This window comes from Myotis brandtii, unplaced genomic scaffold (genome assembly GCF_000412655.1).
Source record: "Myotis brandtii unplaced genomic scaffold, ASM41265v1 scaffold53, whole genome shotgun sequence".
Lineage (NCBI taxonomy): Eukaryota > Metazoa > Chordata > Mammalia > Chiroptera > Vespertilionidae > Myotis > Myotis brandtii.
Window position 1 is genome coordinate 234,366 of NW_005369942.1, and position 21,297 is coordinate 255,662.

Consider the following 21,297-nt stretch of genomic DNA (forward strand, 5'->3'; position numbering starts at 1 on the left):
CACTGGGGGGGGGGGGTTGCGTCCCTCAGCCCAGCTTGCACCCTCTCTAATCTGGGATCCCTTTCACAATCTGGGACTGCTGGCTCCTAACCACTCGCCTGCCTGATTGCCCCTAACCACTCTGCCTGCCAGCCTGATAGCCCCCTAACTGCTCCCCTGCCAGCCTGATTGACACCTAACTGCACCCCTGCCAGCATGATCGTCCCCAACTGCTCTTCCCTGCCAGCCCTATCACCTCCAACTGCCCTCCCCTGACCCCACCTGCCTTCCCCTGCGGGGTTGAGGGGACGGGGGGATTGAGGCTGGATAAGGCGCATGGTGCCTGCCGCCCCCTGGTGGGGCTGAGGGGACTAGGGGACTCTGGCTGGATGAGGCGGGGCTGAAGGGACTTGGCGCTGCCATCTTGTGAGGGTGCAGCAGTCAATTAGCATATTCCCTCTTTATTGGCTGTGGGTGCCACCATCTTTGTGAGGGTGTGATGGTCAATTAGCATATTCCCTCTTTATTAGACAGGATTAGGTTTAAAAATGCACCTACCCTCTGACCCACCCATTCCACTCTAAAGAAATGTGTTCACTCACTTAAGGATCAGATACAAAGAAAATAATTGAAGATAAACCCAGATGTCCTTTGTAAGAAAAATGGATGTTATGGTACAGTGAAATATTATACAACATTTAAAATGAATACCTCAGATTTACAAGTACAGCCTCAGTAAATTTTGCAAACTTGTTATTGGGTAATAAAAATAGGTTGCAGAACAATATCTACTCTTTATCATTAATGTAAATTTTAAAATGCATATCTATATAATCTATATTTATGTACATACACACAAGCCAATAGAAGGATAAGGACCCGGATGGGAAGGATACAAAACAACTTGAGAATGGTGAATAGAGAGAGGGAAATGGGATTGAGGAGGCACAAGGGGACCTTTGCTATGTGTTGTTTTTTTCCCGTTAAAAAAAACACACAACCCAAAAAACAGATCTGAAGGGCATAAGGCCAAGTGTTAAAGTCACAGTGGTGGTAAATGTATTTTGTAATTTCCTATTCTTTTCTCGGGTTTTGTTTATTTCATTAAACAATAGTGCTTAACATATACCTGGCAGTCTCTGAGTGGGTACTATTATTGTTTCCAGGCCAAGCCCACTCCCTGGACCACCCTGGCTTGGTCTTTGTGGATCTGGACTCATCTCCCACTGGTTACAAGGCTGAGGGTACAGAGGGAGGTTAAGAGGTCTGTAGGATTCTGTCCACTTTAAGTTAAATTATTCCAGGATCATCAGTAGATGAATTGGTCTTTGTCCTGGGCACATTCCTGTGTGTCCAGCACTCTCCTGACACATCCCTGCCTCCCCGGGGAAGTGCTGCCCAGGAGTGGAGACATGACTACAGCCAGGCGGGAAGCCGGACTGTGCCAATTTTGCAGAGTGTTTTCTGAATCTTGAAAACAGCACTTCTATGTTGCAAAATGCCCTCGAACTAATGTAACAGGTAGATGCAGAGAAGAGTTCTTTTAGGGGACATCATTTGACTTAGTCTATCTCTGACGATCAAAGACTGTTTAACACCCGAAACGGCTGACTGGAACAGCTGCTGAAACAACACTTTGTGTGGGAAGTGATGAACAGTTCAGTATTTTGACAGCCGTCTCAGAGGTATGACTAATAAACTTCTAAGAAAATCCTGATTGCTGCTTTTTTTGGATTTTCTCAACCAGATTACCCATAGTCTGGTGTTGTGTACATACAGAGGACTTGGGGGAGTATTTTCTCTTTCCCAAAGTCTTGAGTGCTTGTATGCATAAAGGTTAGCTAGCATGGCGATAACTTATTTATTTTGGTTTTCAAAAAAATACCTAACTTTGCCTTAGCTGGTTTGGTTCAGTGGATAGAGGATTGGCCTGCGGACTGAAGGATCCCAGGTTCGATACCGGTCCGGGGCACATGCTCGGGTTGTGGGCTCGATCCTCAGTAGGGGGCAGTAGGCAACCAGTCAATGATTCTCTGTCATCATTGATGTTTCTGTCTCCCTCTCTCTCCCTCTCCCTTCCTCTCTGAAATATATTAAAAAAAACAAACACCTAACTTCTACAAATTGGTAGTTACAGAATATTCCCGGGGATGTAAAGTACAGCATAGGGAATAGCGTCAATAATATTGTAATAATGATATACAGTGCCAGGTGGGTACTGGACTTATCGGGGGGACTTTGTAAATTATATGTCTGACCATCTAAACTAATAAAATAAATATTGACTTCCAACTGTAATTAAAAAAATAGCTAACTTCTCCATTCATCAAACATATGTTCAGAATTTACTGTGCTCCAAGCAAAGTGCAGGGCTTGGGATTCTGAAAGAATTAATTCAACTATGCCATCAAGGAGCTCATAGTTTGAGAAAAGAGAAGAAATAGAAAAAGGCAAAATGTGCAAGTGATTTTAAAGAAATGCAATAGCTACTACAGAAGCAGGACTTGGAGGGAGATCCGGTTAGAAAGAGGTGGCATTAGATAATGAGGAGTTTGTCGTCCGAGGCCGTGGGAAGTGAGAGCTGATGGACATGCACAACAATCCAAATGGAGGGGAAAGACTGTCAGTGTCAAAGTGAAAGGGAACATCTGGGTTAATGTGGAAGAGTGTGTTTATTGATTTGACTGGCCGACTGCTACCTCAGTTCGCAGTACAGTGGGGCCTTGACTTACAAGTTTAATTCGTTCCGTGACGGAGCTTGTAACTCAAATTACTCATATGTCGAGACCAAGATGGCGGCATAGGTAAACACCGCAGACTGCTGCCGCAAACAACCACTTCAAAAATACAACTAAAAGACGGAACGGACATCACCCAGAACCACAGGAAGGCTGGCTGAGGAGAGACTCTTCAACTAGAAGGAAAAATAACAGCACACCGAGGCTCAGAGGAGGCGCAGTGTGGAAAAAACTCAGGTGCGGAGGTGCGCGCGCAAAGCGGGCTGGTGGCTGAGAGCGCGGTTGTCGTTTTCGGTCAGGGGGGAGTCTCAGACTCTGAGCTCCAGATACGGGCGAATCGCTGGGGACTCGGACCCAAACGGGAGAAGCGGGAGTGTCTGGCATCAGTTGGAAGGCAGCTTTCCCTCCGAGGTTTGCAGCGGTTCCGGGGGTTCTGAGAAGCAGAGCCTCTGGGAACAGGACTGAGGGCACCATAACGGCTCCCTCCGCCCGCCCTGTTGAGCCCGCCCCGCCCAAGCCCTGCGCAGAGCCATTTGCCGGATCGCCTCAGGCAAAGGCTAGATTAGCACCTCCCCAGAGGACAGAAGTTTTCCGCGGCAGACACAGCTGATTCACACAGCCAGTCGGCCTGGTGGTCAAATCCCTCTAGTATTAACTACAACAATCAAGGCTCAACTAGAACAAGACTGCGCACAAAGACCACTAGGGGGTGCACCAAGAAAGCATAAAAAATGCGGAGACAAAAAAACATGACAGAAATGGAGGATATAGAGCTAAAAATCGCAATTTTGAGGGCTTGCAAAAATGTGCTAGAAGCTGTCAATAAACTTGAGGAGAGAGTCACGAAAACTAATGAGACCCTCGATGCTATGATAAAGAACCAACTAGAAATTAAGCATACACGGACTGAAATAAAGAATATTATACAGACACCCAATAGCAGACCAGAGGAGCGCAAGAATCAAGTCAAAGATTTGAAATGCGAAGAAGCAAAAAACACCCAACCGGAAAAGCAAAATGAAAAAAGAATCCGAAAATACGAAGATAGTGTAAGGAGCCTCTGGGACAGCTTCAAGCGTACCAACATCAGAATAATAGGGGTGCCAGAAGATGAGAGACAGCAAGATATTGAAAACCTATTTGAAGAAATAATGGCAGAAAACTTCCCCCACCTGGTGAAAGAAATGGACTTACAGGTCCAAGAAGCGCAGAGAACCCCAAACAAAAGGAATCCAAAGAGGACCACACCAAGACACATCATAATTAAAATGCCAAGAGCAAAAGACAAAGAGAGAATCTTAAAAGCAGCAAGAGAAAGAGACTCAATTACCTACAAGGGAATACCCATACGACTGTCAGCTGATTTCTCAACAGAAACTTGGCAGGCCAGAAGGGAATGGCAAGAAATATTCAAAGTGATGAATACCAAGAACCTACAACCAAGATTACTTTATCCAGCAAAGCTATCATTCAGAATTGAAGGTCAGATAAAGAGCTTCACAGATAAGGAAAAGCTAAAGGAGTTCATCACCACTAAACCAGTATTATACGAAATGCTGAAAGGTATCCTTTAAGAAGAGGAAGAAGAAAAAGGTAAAGATACAAATTGTGAACAACAAACATGCATCTATCAACAAGTGAATCTAAGAACCAAGTGAATAAATAATCTGATGTACAGAATGAACTGGTGATTATAATGAATCAGGGACATAGAAAGGGAATGGACTGACTATTCTTGGGGGGGAAAGGGGAATGGGAGATGCGGGAAGAAACTGGACAAAAATCGTGCACCTATGGATGAGGACAGTGGGTGGGGAGTGAGGGCGGAGGGTGGGGCGGGAACTGGGAGGAGGGGAGTCAGGGGGGGGAAAAAAAGAGGAACAAATGTAACCTGAACAAAAAAGATTTAATTAAAAAAAAAAAAAAAAACTGTGGTACATCTACACAATGGAATACTACACTGCAGTAAAAAAAAAGAAGGAATTCTTACCATTTACAACAGCATGGATGGAACTGGAGATCATTATGCTAAGTGAAATATCCCAGTCAGAGCAATATAAATGAGAGACTGCTCGTATCTCGAAAAACTCGTTAGTCGGGACACTCGTAAGTCAAGGCCCCACTGTATTACTTTTGTTTGGATATCCAGTTTTCAAATAATTTTCACAAAAGTGTCCTACTTGTATGTGCATCTAATTCGAGTAGCTGTCTGTAACTTCTTTTTTTTTAATGTTAAATTTTTAAAAAATATATTTTATTGATTTTTTTACAGAGAAGACAGGAGAGGGATAGAGAGTTAGAAACATCGATGTGAAAGAAACATTGATCAGCTGCCTCCTGCACACCCCCTGCTGAGGTACATGCCCTTGACCAGAATCGAACCTGGGACTCTTCAGTCCTCAGGCCGAAGCTCTATCCACTGAGCCAAACCAGTTAGGGCTTAATGTTAAATTTTTAAAAATATATATTTTTATTGATTTCAGAGAGGAAGGGAGAGAGAGAGAAACATCAACGATGAGAGAGAATCATTGATCAGCTACCTCCTGCACATCCCTTACTAGGGATCAGGCCCACAACCTGGGCATGTGCCCTGACCAGGAATTGAACGGTAACCTCCTGCTTCATAGGTTGATGCTCAACCACTGAGCCACGCTGGCCAGGCCCCTGTAATGTATTCTTCACTTCAGTTATTATCTTTTTTATTTCTGACTGGTTCTTTTTTATGTTTTCTATTTTTATTTTTGTTTCCTATCTTTGTTGAAGTTCTCACTAAGTTCATTTACTCTTCCCCTGAGTTCATTGAGCATCCTTGTAATCAGTGTTTTGAACTCTGCCTCAGGTAGATTGCTTGTCTCCATTTTGTTTAGTTTATTTTCTGGAGTTTCGTTTTATTCTTTCATTTGGGACATGTTTCCTTGTCTCTTCATTTTGGCTGCTTCCCTGTGTTTGTTTCTATGTATTAGGTAGAGCTGCTACATCTCTCAGGCTTGGTAGAGTGGCCTTACGTAGTAGGTGTCCTGTAGAGCCCAGTGGTGCAGCCTCCCTGGTCACACGAGCTGTTCCCCTTACCCAGTGGCAGTGTATACCCTCCTGTTGTAGTTGAGCCTTAATTGCTGTTAGCAGTCAATAGGAGGTATTTACCCCCAGGCCAATGTGAGGACTGGCCATGAACACCACCATGGAGGATCTGCTGTGCAGGGATTGACCCCACAGAGCAGGACTTGCTTCAGCAGAGCTCTGGTGCCCGCTGAGTGTGCCCCTTGAATGGGTTGCTTGTGGAGGAGGTTGGGTGGTGCTTTGACATGGCCTGAAGCTGTCCACTGGGTGCTCTGGGTCTGAGGCCTCATTTCTGAGTTACAGTAGAGAAACAGAAATGCACATATGTGTGGCGTTATGTGGAAATTTTGAAAATCCTGGAAGGTGCAGGCTAAGGTCAGCTCCCTGTGTTCTTCCTGGGGCTACCTAGCATGAGCTATAAAGTGATTTGTAGATGGCTGCTACTTGTGCTGGGCTTAGAGGTCCCCAGGAGAGGCCAAGCTGTGAACCAAGGCCAGCTGCAAATAGTGCAGGCCTGGGGTCTCTTAGTGAAAGGTAAGAGGTGGATACACCTAGGCTAGATGCTACTTGTTTGAGAGATTTTAGAAAAACCTGAAGGGTGAGCCAAGACAGGCTGTTTGTGAGGAAAAGCCACTGGAAATGGCTTGGGTGGGCCGGCAAGTTGGGTGTGGCAGGGTCTCAGGCAATCACCATGGCAGTTAGCCAGGTTAGTGGAGACTCAGAAATGGCGACCACCTGCCAGCTTTGTGAGGGGAGGGCTCAGCAAAGGAACAGTGGCCTCTGCCAACACTTCTGTCTGGGAAAAAGCTGCCCCTCCAGGCTTCACCTTCATGCCAGACAACTCAGTTCTTCCCCATATGTCCCTGCTGCCCCATTGCTGTGGGTCAGAGCGAGTGGGTCTGAGTAAGTTCATGCACAGGCCCTTTAAGAGGAATGCCTGGGACTCTAGCAGCTCTCCATCTCACTCAACCACAATCCTTGCTGGTTTTTACAGCTAGAAGTTATGGGGACTTCTCTTCCTGGCATGGAACTCTGGGTTGGGGGGCCTGATGTGGGGCTACAACCCCTTGCTCCCCAAGGGGGACCCTCCACAGCCAATATATCCCTCCAGATTTTTATCCACTACACATGGGTGTGGGACCAGTCTGTTCTGTGTCTCTGCCCCTCCTACCAGTCTTGATGTGGCTTCTTCGTTGTATCCTTAGTTATAGGACTTCTGTTCAGCTACATTTCAGGCGGTTCTCAATGCTGGTTGTTCTGCAGTTTGTTGTGGTTGTGGGAGGATGTGAGTACCTGTTTATCTACACCACCATCTTGGCCGGAAGCCTCTGGAGATGGATATTAATTGGGGACATTTATTGTGATCAAGGTGTGTGGGTTGTTGGGACTTTTTCAGAGGTCTTCCTTCCTTGGCAATATAGCGGTCTGGTGAGACATTAAGGCTGGAGAAACCGAGGCTTAGGGAAGCTGAGGTTGAAAGCTAGAAGTGGCAGAGTCTTGAGTGGAGAATTCCAGAATCAGGTCTGCCTCTGTCAGTGCTCTGCCCCGAGAGCTACACTTGCCCTCAGACAATCTTTATCTCCCAGGACACTCTGTCAGAGGCTCATTGACTCATGTAAGCTGATCCTCGACTGCAGCTCTCAGATGCCAGACTGATGTTTGTGCTTCTTAGAACTGACAAACGTGACAGTTCTGTTGGGGACATTTTATTTCTTTTTTTGATTGAGGAAGAGGGAAGGATTACAAACATTCAGTTATCATGGGTGATGCACTTCTATTTTTTAAAAAAATATATTTTTATTGATTTCAGAGAGGAAGGGAGAGGAAGAGAGAGATAGAAACATCAATGATGAGAGAGAATCATTGATTAGCTGCCTCCTGCACGCTCCACACTGGGGACCGAGCCCGCTACCCGGGCATGTGCCCTTCGCCAAAATCGAACCTGGGACCCTTCAGTCTACAGGCCGACGCTCTACTCACTGAGCCAAACCAGCTAGGACTGTTTCTAATCAACATAGTAGGGAGTTCAGTTTAGCTGGCACTCTTCTGCTTTTCCTATTAATATACTTTTCCACCTGCAGATAATTGAAAAGTAATTAGAGGTCTTTGCAGCAAATCTGAGTCACAGTAGAGAAACAGAAATGCACATATGTGTGGCATTATGTGGAAATCTTGGAAACTTCCGCAGGCTCCAAGGATTTTATTTTTAATGTACTTCATACGGTCCAGAGCAAACCAGTGAATTAGCTTCCACTTCAGGCAAAGTTTGTTTTTCCTGGTGTGTTCAGGTCAGCTACTGGTCACTGTGGTTTGGAGTAAACCTAAATGGATTCCTGTCCTTGGACAAAGACCAAGGACAACTGTAGGACTTCCCCATGTTAACCTCCGTTAGGCTTCTTGATTAATAACCCTGGTTCAGGAAGGCAAGTGCTATTGCGGTCACTTTACAACTGAGGCAGTCAAAGCAGCGAGAAGCTAAATGGCCCGTCCACACCACAGAACTGGTGGTAATGGAGTCAGAGCCGGAACTGAGCTCTTCTGAACACTAGTTGACTCATCCAACTCTCTTTCCATGGCCCCAGACTGCCAGCAGAAGGAAGTGAATTGCAATGGTATTATGTATGTCAAGGTGTTAATTCTATGGTCAGAACCAACCCTCAAGAGGACACTGGTGGTGACAATTTCAGAAAAACGTGTGGTTCAGATTCAGCAGAACTTTATGAAAAGCCTTCCAGGGGCAGGTCCTGAGCTTGGTGCTCTCCACTGTGCTGTTTATTTCCCATGGTGGCCAACCAAGGGAGGCGGAGCCTTCAACCTTGCCCTGCCAACCTCAAGCACCATCAGTTCCATCCCAAAGGCATCCTTAGTGATCATGCAACCTCAGTTAACAGTCAAATTAAAATTCCCACAATTGCCCCTGGAATTGGAATGCACCGAGGACACCCTTACACATTTCTCCCTCTTTCCTGCCCTTAGGCCTCCTGGTGGGTACCCTTGATGTCGTGTTGGACTCCAGTGCCCGGGTGGCTCCCTACCGAATCCTGTATCAGACCCCAGACTCTTTGGTCTATTGGACCATCGCCTGTGGTAAGTAGCAGTATTTGGAAATATGAAGAAACATTATGATTAACAATGTCCTGTCAGGAGGGAAGGAACTTTAATTTGTGGAATGCAATCACTTGGTGTTTTAGGGTAGGTAACCGTAGCCATTTCAACAGATGAGCCCCCAAATCTCAATGGCTTAACACCAGAAAGGTTTCCTCTCACTCTTGTGAAGTCTTGTTTGGATCCTGTGGCTTCCACCATCTGTAGTGACACCCTCTGGGGCACAAAGCCTCCAATGTCAACCTACAAGGCCCAAGTAGGAGGTGGAGACACATCTGCGTTTAACTTCCTTGGTCCAGAAGTGTCACTGCTTTGTCACTCGGTTGGCTAGAACCAGTCACATGGCCCCAATCTAACTTCAGTGGAAGCTGGGAAATGAAAGAATATTTGGGGGGCACAGTGATCCTATATAATAAAAACCTAATATGCAAATCGACCGAAGGGCAGAAGGGCTGGTTGCTATGACGTGCACTGACCACCAGGGGGCAGACGCTCAGTGCAGGAGCTGCCCCCTGGTGGTTAGTGCTCTCCCACAGGGGAGTGGCGCCTCAGCAGAAGTTGGGTTCACAGCTGGCGAGCGCAGCGGTGGCGGGAGCCTCTCCTGCCTGCGCCGCAGTGCTAAGGAGCAGTGAGCCGAGTGGTAAGGAGCGAGGGCTCCCGGGCTGCGAGAGGGTGCAGGCCAGGCTGAGGGACCCCCTCCCTACTCCCAGTGCATGAATGTCGTGCACCAGGCCTCTAGTGCTTATATATCCTAGCACAAGATTGCCTACTGAGTAGGGATTCTTTATTTCTCCTGTTGATAATCTGCAATAATGTGCTGTGCCTAAAATGTTGATAAACAATTATGCTATTGGATCTCTCACAAGAACATCCAATCCAAAGTGGCCAAGCTTGTTTTAATTCTTTGTTTGCATGTGGCTTTTCAAATAACCATAGGAAAAGAAAGGTACTGAACACTCCTTTTCTTTTTTTTGTCTTTACTTCATTTTAAAAAATTATTAATGGATTTTATTTTTTTAGAACAGTTTTAGATTTTAGAAAAGTCCAACAGATAGTTTGGAGAACTCCCATATACCTTCCACATACATAGCTTCCCCTATTATTAACATCTGACTATGGAACATTTGTTCCAATTAATGAACCAATATCGATTCACTATGACAAATAAAGTCCATAGTTTATTTAGATTTCCTTAGTTTTCACCTAATATCCTTTTCTGTTCCAGGAGCCCATCAGTATACTACTTTATATTTAGTTGTCATATCTCTTTAGGCTCCCCTTGGCTGAGGAAGTTTTTTTAGATTTTCCTTGTTTTTTATAATCCTGCCAGTTTTGAAGGATACTGTACATTGTAAAACGTTATTTCAATGGAATTTGATGTTTTTCTATGCTTATGCTGGGGGGATGGATTTTCGTGAGGACAATCACAGATACAGTGATATTTTCATCACTTCATGCTAAGCAAGGGTACAAACTATAGACTTGATTTATGACTGAAGTAGTGTTTTTTTAGGTTTCCCCACTTTCAGGTTAGTTTTTTCTTCCATTCTGTCCTCTTTGGAAGGAAGTCACTGTGCACAGCCCACACTTAAAGAGTGAGGAATATTAATTTATTCAACTATTTTTATCAACATGGAATCATGGATAGTCTATTCTTTGGGGGATTCTAATACTACTTTATTTTGTTGCTCCAATCATTTCTGCTTTGGCTATTGGGAGCTCTTTTAGTTGACTTTATTCAGTTTTTAAATTGATCTCTGCTTATGGGCACAGACAATAGGGTGGTGAAGCTGGGGTGGGGGTGGGAGCAGGCTAGTAAGGGTCAGTGGGGGAAAAGGAGGAGCATATGTAATACGTTCAGTAATAAAGATTTAATTATAAATAAAAATAAAAATGAATAAATTGATCTCTGCTTGATAGGAAGTGCTATGCTGGGATATCTATAATAATAAAAGCGTAATATGCTAATTAGACCAGACGTCCTTCCAGACGAAGCCGGGGCTGCAAGGGCAAGCCCGGTTCCTGGGCACCTGCTGGCGGCCAGAGGGAAGCCTGGGTCCCGGGTGCCAGAGGGAAGCCAGTGCCAGCAGCCGGGGGAAGAAAGGCCTACTCTTGCATGAATTTCGTGCATCCGGCCTCTAGTAAAGATATAAAGATAATTAGATCTGGTCTCTGCTCTTGAGAACAAGAGTAAGTACTCAATTACAGTCCAGTGGGAACAAGTACCATTTAGTACCATTTGATTGTGAGGCTCCCAGCTAAATCCAGGAATCTTGGCTGACCTTCTCCATAGGTAGGGGGAGTTATCTGGGTGTGGTGTCAGGCTGCTGGAGGGCTCCAGTGCCCTAGTAATGCTCCCTCAAGGATTTCACAGCACCTGAAATTACAGTTGTATCCCTTTAAAGTCACTCTGGTTAAGGTGCAAACAGCCCCCTGAGAACAATGGAATGTCAGTCATTGTGCATTCTGGTGAATGAAGGGATGGTATCAGGGTTCAGGGCATAGAGAAAACCATCTAGGAGTGAAGGATGGGGATTGGAGCGAGAGGGAGAGAATAAAGGGTACAGGCAGAGGGATGCTGGGACCCCAAAGAAGGCAGACCCTGTAGCTCAGGCAGAGGTAGTTCATTCAGTACAAAGTGAAACCCTCAGTAGCTACTGTAAAAGGGGATGTGACCTGTGCTAGTTGGTTGGGAAAGTATCACATTTACTTGGCAAACCATCTAGAATAGTGTTAACATAGACAGTGTAGCCAGCAAGTGAAGAAGTAAAAATAAAGGAAATTAAAAACCAGGCAGAGCCACGAACCCACTCAACTCATGGAGGGTGTGGAAAGGACACTTTGGCGCATTCTCACTCGCCTTCCACTTGTGCCTGGAGGCTTTGAGGTCCTCTGGAGCCTGGATCTCCTCTCATCTCTCCTGGGTACTCTCAGCTCCTGGCCTTCCTAGATAATAGACATGGATTGCGACTCCTCTTCTCCTATCCCCTCAGCCCTAACCATGTTCCCCCTGACACCTGGCATTACTACTCCTCAGTCTGTTTCTGGGACGTGCCGTTCTATGAAGCCGACCCTCTGAATGCCCATGAGGGGGAAGAGCCAGAGTTACACAGCTGAGTTATTCCTGAATGATTTGCCAAGCCGAGGCTAAGGAGCACTACCAGGCAGTAGATGCTGATGGCATAATTTATGCCACAGAGAGATGTACTTTCGTGTTTCCCAGTAAGTACTGTCTGTCACAACTGCATGAGCGCATAATAGAACAGGTTTAGCTTCTGTGTCTATTGATTGCCCATAGACACAGCTCCAGAATTTCCTGGGGCAGACTCCGCGGAAGTGACAACCATTGTGAAAGTCCCATTCACCCATTAGTTGTTCTTTCTTATCGATTTCTGTTTCCGCCCAAATTGCTGGCTCCCTTTCATGAGAAGATTTTAAGAGCAGAAGCTGTATCTTAAAGATCTCTTTGATGTGCTGACCTTTCGGTTTGTAATTTTAATGTTGGTGCGACAGTCTCTTGGGAGCTTTATTTTCTTGAATTTCATGAATCATTGTTGTAAGAGAAGCTTCAGCAAAGAAGTGGGTGAGTCTAATTCACTGCCCTGTAGATGCAGAATACAGAGGATTCCAAAACCCTGTTCTATGCTACGGCTTGTGAACCTTCCAGAGGTGTCAGTTGAGTTAAAAGAGCATCTAGAACAGCCGTGGGCAAACTACGGCCCGCGGGCCGGATCCGGCCCGTTTTATAATGAATAAAACTAAAAAAAAAAAAAGACCGTACCCTTTTATGTAATGATGTTTACTTTGAATTTATATTAGTTCACACAAACACTCCATCCATGCTTTTGTTCCGGCCCTCCGGTCCAGTTTAAGAACCCATTGTGGCCCTCGAGTCAAAAAGTTTGCCCACCCCTGATCTAGAATCATTGTCTTCACCTAGAGCACTTTCTGTGCAAGAGCAGTAGTCTAGTGGTAAATCCTAGTCATGTGATTTTCCTTAGACCTGAGCCCATGGGACTGGGCAGGAGGAGGACCTAGTCTAACTTACTGCAATAGAATAAGGTCTTGGCCCTTGGCAATGTGAACCACACAGAAAGGGGGTGGCAGTGAGGGGCGCGTGCGCAAGACATTATTTGGTGAGACATTATTTTTCTATTCTTTTTATCATCTTCTAACAGTCTGTATCTAGATCAGTTTGAAGAAATTGATTTTTTTTAAATATTTCCTTGGCATTGAGACCTTTAATTGGGAAAGGGAGCCCAAATCCTTCCTGTGTAGTGACTTTCTTTTCACTACTACCCCAAATGGAGCCACATTATCTTTGGTTGATAAGACAATGGGCATCAACCCTCGCTCAGTGATTTGTGCAGTAAATGGTACTTTTCACCATAAAGCATGTAAAGGAAGCTGTACCATAGGAATTTTTCCAGCTTGCTTTGTTGGCTGGTTATACTCTGGCAATTCTGCCTCTCACTCAAGAGTCAGTGGACTGATGATTTTGCACCTGGGGTACTAGGTTCACCAGGGAGCCACACAGCTGGTCTTGCCCCAATAGCTGGTATTTTGGAATTAATGCCTCAGAGGCAGGAGAGAGCCCAGTCCTTTGCCCTCCTTGGCCTTCAATGGACCTAAGTAAAAGGCAACCCATTTGGCTGTCCCCATTAGAAGGACTAGAAGGTTCTAACAATAAGATGTGTTATACAGCCTCAGTGAAAATGTGAACATGTAGAAATGCAGGTCATTCCAAGGACATTGTCTAAAGAGGTGCTCTGGGAAAGGTGGGGAAGAGAGTTCTAAACAGAAGGACAGAAGGAGCTGTTGACAGTTCCCTCTGGATACATCTGACCTTCCAACAGACCTGATAGGAAATGGGATGAGGGTGTTTGATGGACACCTCACTGATAACACAGCCCTGAACAGTGCCTTGACTTGGCTGCCCATTAATTTAGTTTCCCTCTTCTTTACCATCCCAGGACCTCCTCTGGGCCTAGATGGTCATTCGTTTCAGAACTGTAAGACATTAGCCACCACCTTGTTCAACACTCATAATTTAATAGGATACAGAGCAAAGTGAATCGCCCAAGTTCATATTGCTAGTCATAGCCAGGCAGTGCAGAGCTTAGACCGAGTCCTCAGATTGCCCCACTTCCAGCCAGTCCTTTTTAAGCAGCACCATGCTGGCTTTTAGGATTAAATATTCTTTTTTACTCAGCAGCTGGTCAGGCCCAGAGTTTAATTAAAGATTGCTAATTGGTTCTGCTCCTGCTATTCCTCTACAGTGGCTAGAGAAAATGTCAGGTAATTTAGTTTCCTTCCACATGAGACACATTCCATGTTGGTCAGTATTGGATAATCCTTTCTTGGTCAGTGGAACTCAAGAACTAGTCTTGGATTCTTGAAAGAGCAGTTTAAAAAAAGGTTTTTAGAAAATATAGATAAGCAAAAAAGAATAAAAAGTTAAGAAACAATAATACCACATCACAAATCACATTTTAGACTTTATCCTATATAATAAAAGCCTAATATGCTAAGTGTCCGGTCGTCCATTCAACCAATCAAAGCATAATATGCTAATGATATGCTAAGGCTGCTCAGCTGCTCGCTATGATGTGCACTGACCACAAGGGGGCAGACGCTCAGATCGGTAGGTTAGCTTGCTGCTGTGCTGGGGTTCGGCCAATTGGGACTGAGTGAGACGGGCTGGACATGCCCTGGAGCCCTCCCACAGTCCCTCCCTGGCTGGCCAAGCTCCCACCTCCCTCTCCGGCCCCGATCGTGCACCAATGGGGTCCCTTGGCCTGGCCTGTGCCCTCTCTCAATCTGGGACTCCATGGGGGATGTCAGAGAGCCAGTTTTGACCTGATCCCGCAAGCCAGGCAAAGGGACCCCACTAGTGTATGAATTCGCACACCAGGCCTCTAGTCCTATCTAATAAAAGGGTAATATGCAAATTGACCATCACTCCAACACACAAGATGGGCCTGCAGGGTAGGGCAGTTGGGGGCGATCAGGCCTGCAGGGGAGGGCAGTTAGGGGTGACTGGGCCAGCAGGGGAGGGCAGTTGGGGGCAACCAGGCCTGCAGGGGAGGGCAGTTGGGGGCGACCAGGCCGGCAGGGTAGTACAGTTAGGGGCAATCAGGCCAGCAGGGGATCAGTTAGGCGTCGATCAGGCTGGCAGGGGAGTGGTTAGGGGGTGATCAGGCTGGCAGGCAGAAGCAGTTAGGGGCAGGCAGGCAGGCAGGCAGGTGAGCGGTTGGGAGCCAGCAGTCCTGGATTGTGAGAGGGATGTCCCAGATTGGAGAGGGTGCAGGCTGGGCTGAGGGACACCCCCCACCCCTTGCATGAATTTCGTGCACTGGGCCTCTAGTATTATATAAAATGTGTCTATATACATACAGGCTGGGGCAAAAGTAGGTTTACAGTTGTGAGTACATGGAACAGTTTATTCTTGTATTATTACTTATCAATTATTCTATTATTTTCCATATAAACCACTGTAAGTCTACTTTTGCCCCACTCTGAACATATATATGGATATACGTGGATCCATATATGTGTATAAATTTTCCATGCCAATAATATATTTCTATAATGTCAATTTCAATAGGTATATAATATTTTATTGTGTATCTAACATAATTTAACTAAATGATATGCTATTGTTGGAAATGCAGGGGTTTTCCACTAACGTTAACTGCATTTTGAACAGCTTTAATGAACATCCTCTGAATAAAATCTTTCCCATTTCCTTAATTCAGGATCCATTTATAGAAGAAGGTATGCTGAGTCAAAGCATATGCGTATACATAAGGCTTTTAGTGTTTCTAGTCCGATTGCCCAGCAGAAAGAGAGCCATTTGCATTCTCTCCTTCAGGGTAGGGGAGGATGTTGGCACTTAAGTAAAATAAGGACACCACCCACTGATTCTTACTGCCACAGTTGGATGAGTTACCTGGGCCTTTCCTTTCTCAAAGTGGCTGTAAAGCCATTTTGGTCTGGTCCTGCCAAGGCATTAGGGGTGAGTTATAACAGTATTAAAGCATAGTGTTATGACCCATCAGAGATTATAAGCAGAGTTATGTAAGAAGCTTGTAATAGTTACACAAGAGTTGTTCTAGGCATGCCTTCCTCAGTTACGTGTACACTTGCAATCCAGACACAGTGGTGCTGGGACCAGGGTGATTCCTGCTGAATGTGTGTTAGTCGGGCAATGGTTAAACAGCTAGGACTTCTTTGTGTCCTGACATTTCAAGATGAGATCTTTGTGTTCTGTTGCTTATGATGATGCCAGCAGTTGTGAGCAGAGAGCAGTGCTGGTGACAAATGCTACAAGGCTAGGGTTGTTTCAGTCTGGGGGTTGCCAGGCGAGTTGACTTAATGTTTCTTATTGCTGGCCCAAGTGCAGTGACTTAGTCGGCAGCTGTGAGGATGACCTCATCCATTACATTACAAGGCAACGGTGCACGTGAGCTCATGAGAGCCAGGCTGCTATTCCCTAGCGATAGTCCATTTTTACATCTCATTCAATATTGAAGTGAGTGAGGATCATTTTTTGCCCATTGTAGGAGGTGGTTATATCAGATCTCCCCTGGCATCCTACCAAAGCCCTCATACTGCTGCGACTTAACTATTGCAACCTAGTATCCTAACAAGATCAGTGTTACCCTGTGAGGTGCAGGTTCTAGGAGGGAGAACAGCGGAGGGAAGGGCTAAACTCCCCATCTGCAAAAGTGAATGTGGGGCGTGTTGCTGCCTTCTGATCTGAGGATCACCTGAAAGTTTCTGGGCTCATCCCATCAGACTTGACCAGAACACAATACAGTCACTCCTTGAGTAATCCTATGTAATAAAAGGGTAATATGCAAATAGAACGAACAGCAGAACAACCGAACAACCAATCAAAGCATAATATGCTAATGATATGCTAAGGCTGCTCAACCGCTCGCTATGACGTGTACTGACCACCAGAGGGCAGACAGTCAACCAGTCACTATGATGTGCACTGACCACCAGGGGGCAGGTGCTCCAACTGGTAGGTTAGCTTGCTGCTGGGGTCTGGCTGATCGGGACTGAGCAAGATGGGCCGGACACGCCCTGGAGCCCTCTCTCGGTCCCTCCCCGGCCCGATTGTGCACCGGTGGGGTCCCTCAGCCTGGCCTGTGCCCTCTCGAAATCCAGGACCCCTCAGGGGATATTGGAGAGCTGGTTTCAGCCGGATCCCGCAGGCCACTCCCCTTGGGAGGGTGCCAGATGCAGGGCTCATGGCTGGCGAGCGCTGCTGGGGCAGCTCGAGCCTCTCCCTATCGGGAGTGATTGGGCGGGAGCCTGCGGCAGGCACAGTGGGGCCGGGATGAGCGGGAGCAGCAGGTAGGAGCTGCAGGCAGCGTTGGACTGCAGGTTTCAGCCCAGTCTCTGCAGGCCACCCAGAGGGACCCCACCCGTACACGAATTCGTACACCAGGCCTCTAGTGTTGTTATAACACTGATGGGAATTTGTAGGAACTCAATTGTTTATGTCAATTAGCCTATGATAAAACTGGTTTCATTGTATGTCATTTCACAGAGTTGTTGGCACAATAGTCTCCTTCAGTGGCATCAAATATTGAAGACATGATCCTGGCTTTTTAGGTATCTTTGGAATTCTGGTACTTATTATTGTTACAATTTTTACATTCATACAGGTGGTTCCAGGAAGGAAATCACTGAACATTGGGAATGGCTAGAGCAGAATCTGCTGCAGACACTGTCCATCTTTGAAAATGAGAATGACATCACCACTTTTGTGAGAGGAAAAATACAGGTAGGGGATGTTTTGTTTTGTTGTTAAACTTTTAAATTGGAAATTATGTAAAACCGAAAAGTTGTAAAAATAGGCAGGAATATGTATTTCCTCTTTCTCTTTAATTCTCACACATGAGGCTCCATGGACATGTTCCTTTGCATTTCCCTTTTCCACTTAACTCCTGTGTAACGTAAAAGTTGTCCACATGTTGTTGTTTTTAATTTTAATAGTTCTCTTTTGTATTTTGAAATTTTTTAAAAATGTTTTTATTGATTTCAGAGAGAGGAAGGGAGAGGGAGCAAGAGATAGACACATCAATGATGAGAGAGAATCACTGATCAGCTGCCTCCTGCACGCCCTGTATTGGGGATGGAGCCCGAAACCCAGGCATGTTTCCTTGCCGGGAATCAAACTATGGCCGGGTCCATGGGTTGACACTCAACCACTAAGCCACATCGGTTGGGCTGAAATTATTTTTAGACTTACAGAAGAGCTGCGAAGATAGAGCAGAGAATTCCCATAGACCCCTATGCTCAGCTTCCCCAAGCGTTAACATCATCTATAACCATGATGCATTTACCAATACTGAAATTAACATCAACATGATGTTGTTAACTAAACTACAGATTTTATTTGGATTTTACAGTTTTTCCATTCATGTCCTTTTTTATTTTACAGCCCAATCCAGGATCCCATGTTGCATTTAGTTCTTTGTTTTTTTGAAGCTGCATATTGTGTGTGTGTGCACCATGGACAATTCTGCCACCCTCCTATGCTTGGACATTTCAGCATTTTCTAATATTTTGCAATTATAAACAATGCTACACACCTATGTACATTTATGTATTTTCATATTGTTATGGATGTATCTTTAAGATAAACTAGTAGAAGTGGGATTGCCATATCACATGGTGAATGTATGTGTCTTTTTGCTGAATGTTGCTAAATCCCCCTCCATCTTTCATTCCCACTGGTAACAATGGGAGTGTCTGTTTCCATGCGGCTTCACCAACAGGGTGGACTCTCAAGCTGCTCTGTGTTTGCCAATCTGATGGGAGAGAAATATTTTAGTGTTGTTTTAATTTGTACTTATCTCATTTATGAGTGAAATTGAATATGTTCATATGTTGAAGGGCCATTTTTATATCACTGTTTGTAGACTGTCTGCTTCTTCTGTCTTTGACCTATTTCTCTATGAGGCTTTTGGTCTTATTTTTCTTTAATTTTTAAAAGTCCTTTTTACATAAAGGTTATTAGCCTTTTATCGATGTTGTATGTTGTATATATTTTCTCTGTTTGTCATTTATCTTTTGACTTTGCTCATGATAGTTTTTGCCATGCAAAGTTTAACCTTTATTTAGTCAAAATTAGCAGTTTTTTCTGTTGCAACATCTGGAGTTTTAATCACAATGAAAACCGCTTTCTTTGTACCCAGGTTATGGAGGAATTCCAGGAACTGATCTGACTGTGTTTCTCATTAAATTTCCACAGAATGGCCTATTTTTATTTTTTGTCTTCTTCTTTACATGAACACATAGTGATTTTATACTCTGGAAAAGAAGGATAAACATACAAATGGAATCTCTTTGTTCTTTAGAATCTAATGTTTTTGAAGAGAGAACTAAAATTGAACTGCACCACAAAAAAATTAGTGAGGACCGAGGAGAACAAAAGCACATATAATAATATCAACCTCTTCCTTGCTCCCACGCCCACCCCTCAAAGTGAGCATGTAATCACTGCTCAAGATTGATAATGTGTTTCTTCTCCATCCTTATTAAAGAGATTGAAAGAGTAGGGAAGAAAATAAAAGTGAGAGAAGGGGAGACATTGCAGATGGTCCGTGTGAAGCTAGGAGGAGATGGCAGACTCCAGACTAGAAAAAGAAGTTATTCTAGATTAATTGAGAGTTTTTATTGATTAAAAAACAATCAGATTTTCTTTCTTTTTTTAAATATAGTTTTTTATTGATTTCAGAGAGGAAGGGAGAGGGAGAGAGAGATAGAAACATCAGTGATGAGAGAGAATCATCGATCGGCTGCCTTCTGTATACCTACTACTGGGGATTGAGCCCGCAACCCAGGAATGTGCCCTTGATCGGAATCGAACCCAGAACCCTTCAGTCCGCAGGCCGACGCTCTATCCACTGAGCCAAACCGTCTAGGCCAACAGCCAGATTTTATAACATCTTCATTTTGTTTCTAAGTCATGTATCTGAATTTCTGAGAAGTAATGAAAGTGGAGAGAGTCTGAGGATCCCTAATTTGATCATGCAGGAGGGGCAGGATGGAAGGGGCAGCCTACTGATGTGGGAAACCCAGGGACAGAGGCATCTTCTCTCCAGGAGCCACTGAGGTGCTCAGTTACCTTTTCATGTTATTGTCGTTGGGAAATAGGTACAGATAAAGAGTTGTAGCAAGACACAGAAGATTAGAAGTGACAGTAGCCAGGAGAAACAAAACAAAATAAAGACTAATTATGTCCAGTAGTTATTCTTTTCACAATTTTCGTTACATCAAAAATGTAAGATTTAATATCCCTGAAACAAATTATGAGGAAGGAATTGCTATTAATGCAATCATGTGTGAAAGAATGTCATTCATGTGTAAATGAATGTTTAAGCTTTCACAAATTGTCTAATAATTAAGAGAACCAACAAATTTATTTGTTTGAGATTTAATTAACTTTTATAAATTCTGAATGTAATAATTAACTATAGAGCCAAACATAAGTCAAACACCATAGGGAATATTTTGTGTATTTCTTCCTAGATTTCTAATAAGCATTTGATCATAATAGTAGTCTTACTATACATTTAATTTTGTATCATGTCTTTTTTCTTTGACTAGTACTATAGACCACATATTATTATATAAATTTTCGTTGTTATTTGAATAACTAATATTATTCCTTAATTAACTTTATCATCTCTCTCTTTTTAGATGTCTCCTTGGCTTCTAGATTAGTGGGGGGCTGGCACAAACAATAATACCCTGAACACTTTCGTTCATATAATTTTTCCGATAGCTTTTGCTTTTTCCTTTGGGATAGACTACAAAACGTTGGTTAATGGGGTAAGCAGTTTAACATTTTTAATGGACCTTAGTAGATATTGTCAGTATATTAGAATACCTATATGATTACACCACTGCTTACTTTCAGCATTATAATAGTAGTTTAAATAGTTTTTCAAACTGAACAGGTCAAAGTTGGTGTTTTACTGTTTTAATTTTCTATCTTTGATTAGGAGGTTGAACACTTTTTCATGTTTGCTTAGCTCATTTTCTTTTTTGTGTGAAATACCCATCAATGTCCCTTGTTCATTTGGATGGTAGTAATTTTCCAAAGTTATATGGAGCTGTTGCCTAGAGTCAGGTGACCTATTTCATATTACGTAGAAACTGTAGAACATACAGGAAGGAAATATTCTATCCTTTTGTTCCATCATCTGGTCAACCTGGCTGAAAAACTACAGCAAACCAAGAAGAGGTTCTGCATTCTAGACCCTCTCTGTTCCTAAAGGTGGGAGATTTGGGGATGTAGCTTCATGGGGAGTATTATCCTCACTAGTTGAAACTAGTTGGCAAGGCATGGCCTGTTTGAATGAGTGTATTAGACCCCAGAACGTTTCAGAGT

The 21,297-nt window shown here is 44.2% G+C and overlaps 1 protein-coding gene across 1 annotated transcript in view; it reads left to right on the forward strand.

The window, feature by feature from the left end:
• TBC1D9 (TBC1 domain family, member 9 (with GRAM domain)) overlaps nucleotides 1-21,297 on the forward strand; it is a 114,299-nt gene that overhangs the window by 55,621 nt on the left and 37,381 nt on the right. The window contains exons 2-3 of the mRNA XM_014548949.1: nucleotides 8,713-8,861; nucleotides 17,561-17,679. Coding sequence (XP_014404435.1) covers nucleotides 8,713-8,861; nucleotides 17,561-17,679 — 268 coding nt within the window. The remainder of the gene's footprint in view (nucleotides 1-8,712; nucleotides 8,862-17,560; nucleotides 17,680-21,297) is intronic.